The sequence below is a fragment of the Cebus imitator genome, unplaced genomic scaffold, assembly GCF_001604975.1.
Source record: "Cebus imitator isolate Cc_AM_T3 unplaced genomic scaffold, Cebus_imitator-1.0 Scaffold255, whole genome shotgun sequence".
Taxonomy (NCBI): Eukaryota; Metazoa; Chordata; class Mammalia; order Primates; family Cebidae; genus Cebus; species Cebus imitator.
Genome location: NW_016107570.1, coordinates 2,730,697 through 2,742,580, shown reverse-complemented (window position 1 = coordinate 2,742,580; position 11,884 = coordinate 2,730,697). Strand labels below are relative to the sequence as shown.

The 11,884-nt window shown below is 38.3% G+C and overlaps 1 protein-coding gene across 1 annotated transcript in view; it reads right to left on the bottom strand.

Moving 5' to 3' along the window:
* ZSWIM6 (zinc finger SWIM-type containing 6) overlaps positions 1–11,884 on the bottom strand; it is a 212,653-nt gene that overhangs the window by 1,402 nt on the left and 199,367 nt on the right. Inside the window, exons 10-14 of the mRNA XM_017499187.1 lie at positions 8,755–8,890; positions 5,464–5,621; positions 4,633–4,796; positions 2,800–2,881; positions 1–1,309 (exon numbers count right to left, since the gene is read on the bottom strand). The exon at positions 1–1,309 is cut by the window's left edge and continues 1,402 nt beyond it. Of these exons, the coding sequence (XP_017354676.1) occupies positions 447–1,309; positions 2,800–2,881; positions 4,633–4,796; positions 5,464–5,621; positions 8,755–8,890 (1,403 nt within the window). The 3' untranslated portion in view covers positions 1–446. The remainder of the gene's footprint in view (positions 1,310–2,799; positions 2,882–4,632; positions 4,797–5,463; positions 5,622–8,754; positions 8,891–11,884) is intronic.

The following is an 11,884-nucleotide window of genomic DNA, read 5'->3' as shown; positions in this document are numbered from 1 at the left end:
ATGCTGAAAATGTAAAGATGAGTTACAAAGGAGTAAAGCTGAATCCATTCGAGGTACTTATCACAGGATGGAGGTGTTCTGTTTGGTTTTTAAAGCCATTTCAATTATTTTTTTGAGGCTGTGAACGTATACAGAAAACAGGAGAGCTATGTGGACTTTCGCCACTTGACAACATATACTCAGTGTAAACCAAACCTTTTTAACCAGAAAAAAAAAAAAAAAAAAAAAAAAAAATAATAATAGAGGAGAGAAAGAAATAGGGAAAAAATAAAAAACACACAAACTTTCACAACATGACAATTTAGTCTGCAACGCAATATAACTATACACATATAATACCGGTGTGGCTCTGTTCTTTTAAGTTAAAAAGGGTACAAAGGCAGGCTCAAGTAAAAACAAACCATCCCTCCCATCCCCACCCCCCCACCCCATTCATACAAGATCTATCAACCAAACCTCTCCCGAACCAACATCATCAGTTTCTTTTTGCCTTTGTAGATTTGTTTCAGGTTGTCAATAAACTGTGTAAACTGAATGTGTCCATCATGCGCCATTAAGAAGGTCTCTCGGGCTTTGCTGAGGAACTCTATAAACTCACTATAGTGCCGAGGACTGATGTGTGTGAGCCGTGAGTGCGTTGTGTTGATGTAAGCCCCGATCGTGGCATCCAAGAGTTGCCTCAAGGGGGCTTTGTCCAGTGACATGAGCTTACCAGAGTTCCTTCTCCCATGAAGTCCCACCATGCCAGGAGTGGTCAGAGTGCATCTGCGCAAAATGTCTGACAGTACCGTTGCACACTTGACACTCTTGACCACCAGAGGTATTATAGCTGCAAGCTCATTTTTGCCAAGTGAGTGGCTAAGCGCACAGGCCCACAAAACGTCATTAATGGCAGGGTGTGTGTCCTGATTGTAGCTCAGGTTGAGATGGGTCATGGCCAGGGTGGCCAGCTTGTAGGCCCTCATGGGGTACCCGCGGTGCTCCATGTACCGTGCTATTGTAAAGAGCTGTGTATAGCTCATGCCGGTTGTAGCAGCGTCGAGAACAATTTGGTACGCCGTCTCAAAAGCTATGTGATCCTTTTCACAAAGGGTTAGCGCAGAGAGGGCACAGTTCTGTGGATCCTTCATGGCACACTGCAGTGCAAGTGTTCGGGCGCTGCTGGCCAGCTTTTCCTGCTGGTGGCAGTCCAGGTGGAGGCGGACGATGGTACTGTTGGACATCACGGTAGTTGCAACTATACTTGTGGCCTCGGTGGGAGTAAAGAGTGTAAACCAGCTCTGCATGATGCTGTCCAGGGCATAAACCCCTGCAAGGAAGACAAATAGGCCCCATTACTGACAAGGAGACTGGCCAGAGGTCCTGCCTTTTTTCCACTTTTACAACCAATGCTTACATTGTTAGACAACACAGGACATGAGCTAGGCTAGAAAATCCCGTAAGCTAATATGCCTGGGAGAAACCTTTAAGAATAAGGTTGTTATGAATTGTTATTCAGTGAAATGCCTGAAACTTCCTGAAACATGAACTTCCTATAATAAAGAACCAATCCTCTTGGTAGCTGATATTTGTACTGTGCTGCTTGCCATTTCAGACAATGGCTTTTTGCTAATGAGTTCTAGTTCACTGGGGCTTCCTGTCAGAATTTGAGGCTCAAAAATTGCAACCCTTACCAAAACAGACTGTACATGGCTTGTGTGCTTATTTGTAAGGTAAAAGCACACATAATACAAAATTTGAAAACACACAAAGAAGCTGGAAAAAGTGGCCCATAATCAAGAGAAAAAACTCAATAGAAGCAGACCTACAGATGAATCAAAAGTTGAAAATAGCTGACCATGTCTTCAAAATAATCACTTTAAGTTCACAGACCCAATATGCCTTACTTGCAGGAAAATCCTAAAAGTGAATGATTTTAAGAGAAGGTACCAGATCTCAGAGAAAAATCATGTTTATATCTTGGGGCAGGGGTAGAAAAGTTATGTGGCAGTTCTTAAATTAGTATTATCTTTGTATTGCTTCACTAAAGCATGACTTTAATAATGTAAAGATAATCTTTATATTGAGATCAACTTCCCTTTTTCCAAAATAACAAACCATTATACATTAGGGCAAGAAAAATAGTAATAATTTTATAGTATATGCTCTGTCATATCTAAACACTGGGATGGCAGTGTTTTATCACCATGAAGTAAGTATCCCATTCTGATGCAAATAAGAAAAAAGAACGTTTAACGAACATTTATTTTAAACAGCAACCATTTGTTTCTGTTGGCATTCTTACTGGGAATGTAGTTTTCTTCTGAACTGATCTACTGCTGCAGTGGGGAAATAGCTGAAGGGCCTCACAAATGGCAGCTTATGGGCAGCCAGGGAATCTTCTTATGGTCAGCAACAACTGCTTACACATCTGGAAGCTCACCTAAACCACACCCAGTGGTCATCATTTCTCTGCTGGATACCATGATGTACGCCTTCAGATGATAAAGAAGAAACAGTGCTACCAGGTAACTTTATATGTATGAGGTAAATAAAAATAGTTTACTCACTGACTTATACCATTTAAAATAAGAGGTTTGAGTGTCACAAATGTGTTCATTTCAAAGTTGAAAAATACAATTAAGTATAACTGAAGATTAGGGGTATGGGGCTGGGAGAAGGGAGCCCTTGTAGACTGCTAGGAGCAGTAGCTTTGGAGAAGTCAAGGTAAAAGAGTGAAAATGTTCATGTGTCTGTAACTGACAAGTTAAATCCTACCATGAGGCACCTGGGAAAGCTTCTGCTCCAGAGTTTACCTACCGACTTCAGTAGCACATGTTACCAGCCACCTCACCATCTCCCGCCGTCGCCAATTTAAGGTTGACAGTGTCATTCGCATAACCTATAAAAACAGGATAACAAAATGTTTGGAAAATTTATCCTGAGTCAATGAAAAAAAAAAAAAAAAAAAACCCACAGGGATAAACTATAAGACACATCTACTGTCTACCACAAGGAAGATGAAAGCATGATTTACAGCAAAACTCTACATATGAATTTGGATTTGTCCATGGCTACCCCAGGTGGCCTTGTCACAGCCACATTCTCCTCCTGGCAAGAGGCCCACTGACCAGATGTGGTATCTGAATCAGTTACTCTATCTTTTCTCAGCCACAAAAATCACAGGGCTGGGCTGGAGCATTAAACACAGCCCATACCCTTTCTCTCTCCCCAGATTTAACATTCCATAATTTGATTTCTGAGGCTCCTGTGAATTCATTCTAACCAGGAACTCTCAGGAGGAAAAAGAGGTATTTCAAAATAATCATTTAAATTATTCCTTCAATCTCTGGTTGCTCTTTTCTGGCGATCATGGAAGTACCAGGTTTATGGGGGAAAAAATCATTCTTGACATCATTAGCGATCAGATTTGTTTTTTGTTTTCTAACAAGAAGGCCCTAAACAAACATATCTACCTCTTCATACTTCCCCCATTCTTTAAGATTCAAAATATCCAGGGACATCATATCCTGAAAGGCCCAGTGGGATTCCTTTTTAGGTTCTGGAAACACAAAGGGCCTGTGAGATTCCTTCTTAGGTTCTAGAAAGCATGAGGCAAGGACTAAGCTCTCATGCATCTCATATTTACCAAGAATTCCAAATAACCAGAAAGCTCATGCTAATGGTTCTTTCTGCATCACCTCTAAGATGAGGCAAATGGTGACAAAAATTAGCCAAATAACAAGAATTAAAAAAAAAAAAAAAAAACTTCTGATTTGCCATTGTGTAGCTTAAAAGCAATCTTCCATACCCTTTGCTTGTACAGTACTCTATATTACAGTGGTAGGTGCAATTTTCTGTGATCCTAGTATTTAAACATTATTAGTCACTGTAAGGGAGAATCCCTAACTAAAATATCAGATTATTATTCAATCAGGGGATATACTCCCCATACTTGAGGTAAATGGGGTATAACAATTTTGTTCATTGCTTTTTAATGGGAAAAAAGCAAATGTTAATAGAGATGCCACGAGAAAAATAGAAACAAACTTTTTAGTTCCTGGTTTATACCATAATCTGTTCAGAAACTATAAGGAAGCAAACATCTATCTGCATGACTAACTCAAAATGTTCTTGGTATTCTGTTCTGCTGAAATCTAAAACTGGACTCTGGCCCAATCACCCCTCCTTTACCTATTTTTCTCAGAGTTATTAAAAGGAGCTATAACTGCCCATCTATTATGAAAATGTAAACATCAATAAAAATTTATACTTCCTCTAAAAATTTAACCCTAGCAAGTGAATCTTCACTATACATGCTAGCTTTATTTAAGTCTCTTGTTAGCAATAATTCTTCTCCCTTCACTCAAAGAAGAAGCAGTGTTGTTAAGGCTGCAATTCAGAAAATGATTTTTGTAATTGAAAGACACAAATTAGGCTTCTAAATGTACAGTCCCTGCACCTTACATAGCAGTCTGGTTCAGCTGGGATTGACCATGGCTCTGAAATACAGTTCTCTTCTAACGTCTAACAGATTTGTATTCCAAAGAGTCATTTACCTGCACCCAAAAATCCAATCCAACAAAAACAACCCTATGAGGTGCCTTTATTTAGCAGTCTTTGATGTCCCAGGAAAGACTACCAGTCATGTACCTGCAGGCCCAGCTCCAGAGACACTTTCAAAAGAGTGATGTCTGGCAAACTGTCCATGAGAGTTGCTATTTTAAATGCATCTTGGGCAAGCTTGAAGATATGTGATGAGGAGTGAATGTTTTTCTGGATGGATTCTAATACTGTTTCCAGCCTCCGAACATCGCCTGCAATGAACAAGGGAAAACCAAACCAAACCAAATCAAACCAAAGCAAAGCAAAGCAAAGCAAAGCAAGACAAACAAACAAAAACCATACAACCATACACATACACAGAGGGGATAAAAAAGAAACAAAACAAAACATAAAGCACAAGTTAATTTACCTAACATGTTCACAGATGGTACGGGTGTTACAACTAGGGCTCCCATAATTACTGCAATGTCTATGAATCTCGGCTTCACAAAAAAAGATACACCAAGACACACCCTCAGTGACTCAAAGCACGTATGAACCAGAACCAACATGAGACAGCAAACAACTCTCCTAGTTCCTACTTATGAATTTTTGGTGAATATTTCAGGAAGAAAAAAACATAACTTTTAAATCTGCTAAATCTGCTTCTGAATTTCAACCATTTATATTTTCTTGGCATGGTAACCAACCTGAACTCTGCTGGCAGCAAGTTAACGATGCAGGTAAATGAGGAAAATGCCACCTGTTTTGCCTTAAAAGCTAACATCTAAACAAAAAGATCCCTTCAGTCTCTCTGACATTAACACCACTACTGAGAATTTGATAGAAAACATGACTTAAAAAAAAAAAAAAAAAAAAGAAAAGAAAAACCCAGGCTAACGAATGAAACAATTATGGGGTCTCAGGACAGTACAGTACCTTTGGCTGCAGTTAGCATGGTGGATGCCAGCTCACACTGCTGGGACTCAATGTGGCTTAGAGTGAACCAGCGAGGGTAGCGGTTGGGAACAACTGATGCAATGTGGTGTGGGCGGGTGAGGTCTCCTGATGGAGCAGTAGATTCCAACACTAGTAGCCTATAATGAGAAGACAAGGAAGGTGGCTCCAAGTTATTTCTTGTCCATTTCCTTGGCCAGAAAGACTGGCCAGCAGAAGCAGCCAGAGGAAAGGGTAGATGTTCATGCCTCTAATTCAGAAAGGGCTGGTACAGCTATATTCTGCTGTCTGGATGTGAAATATCTAGGTTTTTGGACTATTAATTGTTTGGTAATAATAACTGTTCATCATCCAAACCTTGTTAATTGCTCATCGCCCAAACCCAAGAGATTTTCTTTCTTTAGCACCATTCAAAAAATTACAATATTCAAAGAAATTAAGACATGCAAACACTGAAGAACTTTTAAACACAGGTCTTCATGTTTATCTACAAATTATGAATTGTATGACTCAAAAAATAAATCAACAGAAACTGATAGTGAAATGGATATTTAAGACTGAGATCACATTTAGAATCCAAGAGCACTGCATACTTAAGATAGTAAGCTTAACCTATTTAAACATAAAACAAGAAGGGAAGTAAAACGAAAATAACCTCCTTTCCATTCATTCATACTTTCTGCACAATTAGTTTCTTCTGACTTCAGGAATGTGACAGTAGACTATGTTCTACCAACCACATTAGAGAAGATAAATGCAACCTAAGTGTCTATCCCTTGACAGTTTTGCATAAATTCAGTGTGATTTCTGATTTTTTATTAAGAATATGTTAGATGGGTGTGGTGGCATGTGCCTGTAATCCCAGCTACTTAGGAGGCTGAGATGGGAGGACTGACTGAGCCTGGGAGCCATGATTACACCACTGGACTCCAGCCTGGGCAACAGAGCAAAACCCTGGTCTCAAAACAAATAAAAAAAGAGTATGTTGACAAAAATATTTCTAAAAACAAAGCACATAATTCTAAATATAAGTACCAAAAAGATTAGTAGAGTACGTAAAACTGTAATAATTTCTTTACAACCATCAAAATGCTGGCCTTCATTCAAGAACACCAGTGTTAATAACTATGAAATAAGATAAGAGCTGGAGACCAAGGAGAGTCAGCTGGGTCTAGGAGTGATGCTGGCCTCAAGGCCCCACCCAAGAGCAATTATTGCTCTGGTAAGCCAAATGGCTCATTCTCTTCTCTTTTTATCTGGGATCAAAAAGATGTTAGCACTAGAGAAGGTGGCAAGGTAGGCAATTAAGTAGTAAGAATATTGGCAGGGTTGCTATTTCGCTTTTCTTTAAAACTCAGAATATTCTTGTATTCACAGGCAGGTCTTGCCAGACTTACTGTAGAAGAAACTAATCAACATCCCTGGGAAGATGAGAAAATGAGTGTCGAAAATGGCCTTCCTCAGCCTTCCCCTTCCAGAAGAACTATGAAGCAAGTGAGCAGCATCTCTCTTTTCCTTCTTGTTCCCTAGGCTGCCTCATAATACCTGCTGGGGCACATTACCTGCCTTCCATGGCAGACCTTTGGCAGGATAGTAGTGGCAGACAGAAGAGAAAAGGTGGAAAAAAATTCCCCTGTACTCTGCTAGTATTCCCCATGAAGACACTGCCTTGGCAGCAACCAAGGACAAACATAAATTAGTTTGAGTGTTAGAAAAGCAAGCCTTTCTGCCTGGCATATACCATTACATAAGCCAGAACCACAGAGAAACTTTATGCTATTTTACCCTTAAACTTTGCCAGTGGTAGTAGCAACAGCATCTGGTGGCATCATAACATTAACATCTTCCCTTTAAAACAAGAATAGAATTCCTCAGCGTTGAGTTAAGTATAGAGCTGAGCATATGTCTTCATAAGACAGCTTCCATTTCAGCTTCCAAAATTGAGAATAGAAACCTACTTATCATAAAATCGTGCTCTAAAATATAAACCAAGTGGTATAATGCAATTTGGTGGGGGACTTTTGTTGATGTTTGTTATTGACTTATTTTTTGGTATTTTAAAAATAGACAAAAGAGTACTTATAAAGATTCTCTAGCAGGTTAGTAACATTCTATATTGCCAAGGAAAGCATGTCAAATTACAGGATGTCAGCCTTAAAACACACTGACACATAGGTGTACACATAGACACATACATACATACATTATCACTGCATAAAAAAGAGGCCTCCTGATAGATATAAGCTACACTCAATACTTTCAGAACAGAGTAACTTTGGGGACACTGGTAATTTACAGGCAAGGTTTCGTTTTAGAATCTATTTCACTGATTACAGACATAGAATCTTTGATGAAAAGCTTCTTGAGATCAAACTATTAATCAGCACACACGAGCTTGTCCTTAGGTGATTATAAGGATGTCTAGTTTGTACTTTTCATTAGAAGCAAAGGAGTATTTTATTATTTTTTTTTAAAAGGAAAAAGAAAAAGTTGACGTTTTAAAAAAGATGGATGTTTCTTTTTGGTCCTCAAAATTTAAAGGTTACATGTAAGATTGAAATATAATCTTGAACACATTAAAATACTCACCTTCAACAAATTTGTGATAAAAATAATTATTATGTGAAATAACTTTTAAAAGAATGTCGAAATTGGTGGGTAGTAGAGAACAACATATTCTAATTGTTATTGCTGAAAAGGAGACCGATGAGGAGACAGAAGCAGTCAGAAGGGAGGCAGGCAGGTACTGAAGGACCCCTAATAGTGACTCCTTCACTGCTAAATGCACGTCCCACCCTCTCTCAGCTCCCAGTTATTGCAGATGTGTCTTGGTAATACAGGGAGTTGCTTTTCTGCACTACTGATGGAATGAAGAATTATAGCAGGTGTGAAGGTCTCCCTCAATTATATTCAATTAAGTACATTTATTAATTACAACTGTTTCAAAAATCAATTTTTTTCAAAACAATTATTTATGAAGGTTTCAACTGTTGCTGTTTTGTGATTAAACTTGGCCCAAATTGTGCTTCCAAAAAAAAAAAAAGCCACAACGTGCTTGAGTCTGATAGCAGCAAGGATAATTCTTCCCTTACTTTAGACAGAAGCAAAACAAGCCAACCAACCAGTCATCTCCACAACGATCCAGGAAGCATAAATAGTTTCTTTAGCTTTTCTCCTGCCTATAAGAAACACGAAGGAATAAGTCAGTTAACAAGCCATGCTTCCCAGTGGGAATGTGGCCTGCCTCTGCCCAGCTGGGCTGTGAATACATACCGCATTGCTCTCAGTGCAATTTTGTATGCCAATTCAGCATCATGAGGTAGGAGAGAGGTGAAGAGATACTTGGCAAAGGTGTGCATTGGAACGCTCTCCCGATGGATTATTTCGCCTAAACCACTATATGGTCCGGCTGTGGGAAGAGAGCATATACATTTTACATTCCTAAAAATGAACTAACACAACTTGTAAAGCATATTTTTAAAATGACATGTAAAGTTATAACATATACAAGCTAATCTAGTTAAGAATTTCATGTAAATGACATAGAAAGGAATAAAATTCTTAGTCAATAAAGGTTCTTCAGGTTATAGTATCCCTTATAGATTTCACCTCATGAACAAACCCCCAACTATCCCATAGCTAAAATGAAAAACACAGAACTCAGGGGCAAAGAGCATTCACAATACATGTGCCTCAGAGAAAGGGTCTCTATAGCATAAAACCTTGCTGCATTTGAGCAACATCCTCTCAGTGGGTGGCACTGGAGCATCCTGATTTACAAATGCAGATGATGCCACAGCTTAACTATGGAACCTACCCCTGGACCCAAGAAGGGTTAGGGGCACAAATATGCCAGGTTTCCAGAAAACGGTACTCTGTTTCAGGGGTGAGACGTCTGGGAGGATTCTGAACCACAACTCTCTAACTATACACATTGTTGCTCTAAAGAGTAGCAACAGATATTAATTCCCAGAAAGCAATTATTACTAAAAAGAATAGTTAACTCATTTGATATGTACCATAGGCAAAAGAAAAAAATTAAAGTAACTGGAAATCTACTACTCTTTGGGCTCCACAAAGCCAATTTTAAAAGCAAAATTACACTTAGGCTGTCAAAATTCATTTCTTAGTAAATTCTGACAGGCATGGTGGCACAGCCGACTTCCCCTGTGTGCTCTTTGAATGCTGCTTTGAGAAGGGCAATACAGACTTTTAAAATAAATTCTGAAAGGAAACCACAGTGGTTAGTTCAACCACTTTACACTTTGGTATTCCTAGGTTTAGTTACTATAAAGTGTTTAATAAATTAGTTTCCAAGTCATCTTTGGGTAACATCTGTTTCATGATTTCTAGAATTATGAACCATGACATTACTGCTCAGAGGACATGCTATATTTGTTTTCCATGAGAAAAATCAGTCTGGTAAAGATTTAGAATGCAAGAAATGTGGTTCAGAAGAATGGTAAGAACAGTTACTGAATTGGTAGTTGGTTATGAGCACAATACATTCCAGATCATTTTAATGGAGGTTATTTTTTAATTCGGCTGAGTTTTTTGTTAGTATTTTTGAATTATTCATTATTTACATACTTTTAAGAATCATACACATTTTTTCACCTCAACTAACATCTAATCTAAATCTCTAGTTTTACCAAATTCATTAATCTGTAATTTTAAATGTTTTAGTGATCTGATATTCTTCAGAAGTTCATATAGCATTATGCTTGCACCTTTTGTTCATATAGCAAGGCTACACTATTTAAGTTATTAACTGTTACAGACTAAGTATGTGTGTCTTCCCAAATTCACATGTGTAGGCCCCAAGCCCCAATGTGACTGTATCTGAAGTAAGGGCCTGCATGATAAAATGAGGTCATAAAGGTAGGGTCCTGATCCAACGATTAGTGTCCTTATAAGAAGAGACACTAGAGAGCTTGATCTCTCCGTCACGCGAAGACACAGAGAAAAGGTAGCCGTCTTCAAGCTAGGAAGACAGCCTTCATCAGAAGCCAATGATGAGGCTGGCACCATGATCTTAAACTTCCCAGCCTCTAGAATTGTGAGAAATACATTTCTGCTATTTAAGCCACCCAATCTGTGGTATTTTGTTATGGCAGCCTGGTCTAAGACACTATTTTACTTAGGGACTAATTACGGCAAATCTATAGTCTCTTTCACTGTTTCCTTTAAACCACCAAGTTACCTTTTTTGTACTATTCAGGGAGATCCAGGATGCATAATCAATTCTTTGCTATGATACCACTCAACAAGTAAAACATTCAGTCAGGTATCAAATAATTATTTATGGATTAATAATTTGTGTAATTCCTGGATTCTAGTGCTACTCCTGGACTCTAGTACTACTGAATAATGAAAACCTGACATTTGGCACCAAGTTTCCCCAGAGGTGCTTGTTCAATATGTTAATTTATCTATTCAATATTGTGGCCAGGAGAGATTAACACTAGCAACAATATTCGGTAACTGCTTCCTCTTTTCAGATATCTGGGCCTGCTAACTTGCCTCTAACATTTGCAAAGAGTATAACTGCACAAAGAACTTGGTGGTCTCGTGTAGTCAATTCAGTCACGGAGTTCTCAATCTTCTAGCATTTACAGAAATGGCCCTGTGGCCTCCCCACCTTGGACTGTCTCCTGTCCTGCACCTGTTCACTCTTTGTGGGCCTTGCAGGGCCAGAAAAAGAGAGGAGGCAGAGATGAGTCAATAGTGCTCCTTCTCAGGCACAGTATTCATAAAAATGTTTGAGGGATGGACTAATCAAGACCAGGGCAAAGTTCAAAATATTAATGAATAATGAACATGAAGACACATTTGGGAAGGTAAATATAAACAGATACCACACATTACCAACTTTGAAAACCATAGTTCTTCCTGGTAAACTTCAGTATAAGGTAAATCAAAAGTCAGTCACAGTATAGCCCGTGACAAGACAGCATTTACATGTTTGTGACTAATGACAATGCTTATAGGAAAAGAAATTATATGGGAGAAAACTGAAAGAAATCAGCAATTGAAGAATCAGGATCACTCTTGAAATTTGTCAAGATGGGCTTTTTATCTTTACAGCTCCAGAAGAGTGCTTCAAAAAATTACTATTAGAAATTTTTACCAAAATTAAGCATGCTATTAAGGTTTACTTAAAGAGCATTTTCCTTTTAAAATGCATTTCTAAAATATATTATACTCACATTTGAAGAAAATGTTTTCTTTTAAGTAGATCTTTTGCTTTGGACAAATAAAAGGGGTGCTAAAATGTTATTTTCTCTAAATCCCTTACCTATATGTAGTTCTGAATATAAGATGAATATAACATACTTTACAAACCTATCAATCACAGATAATCCCATAAGAACACATATGTACTTGAGAAATAGATGCAATT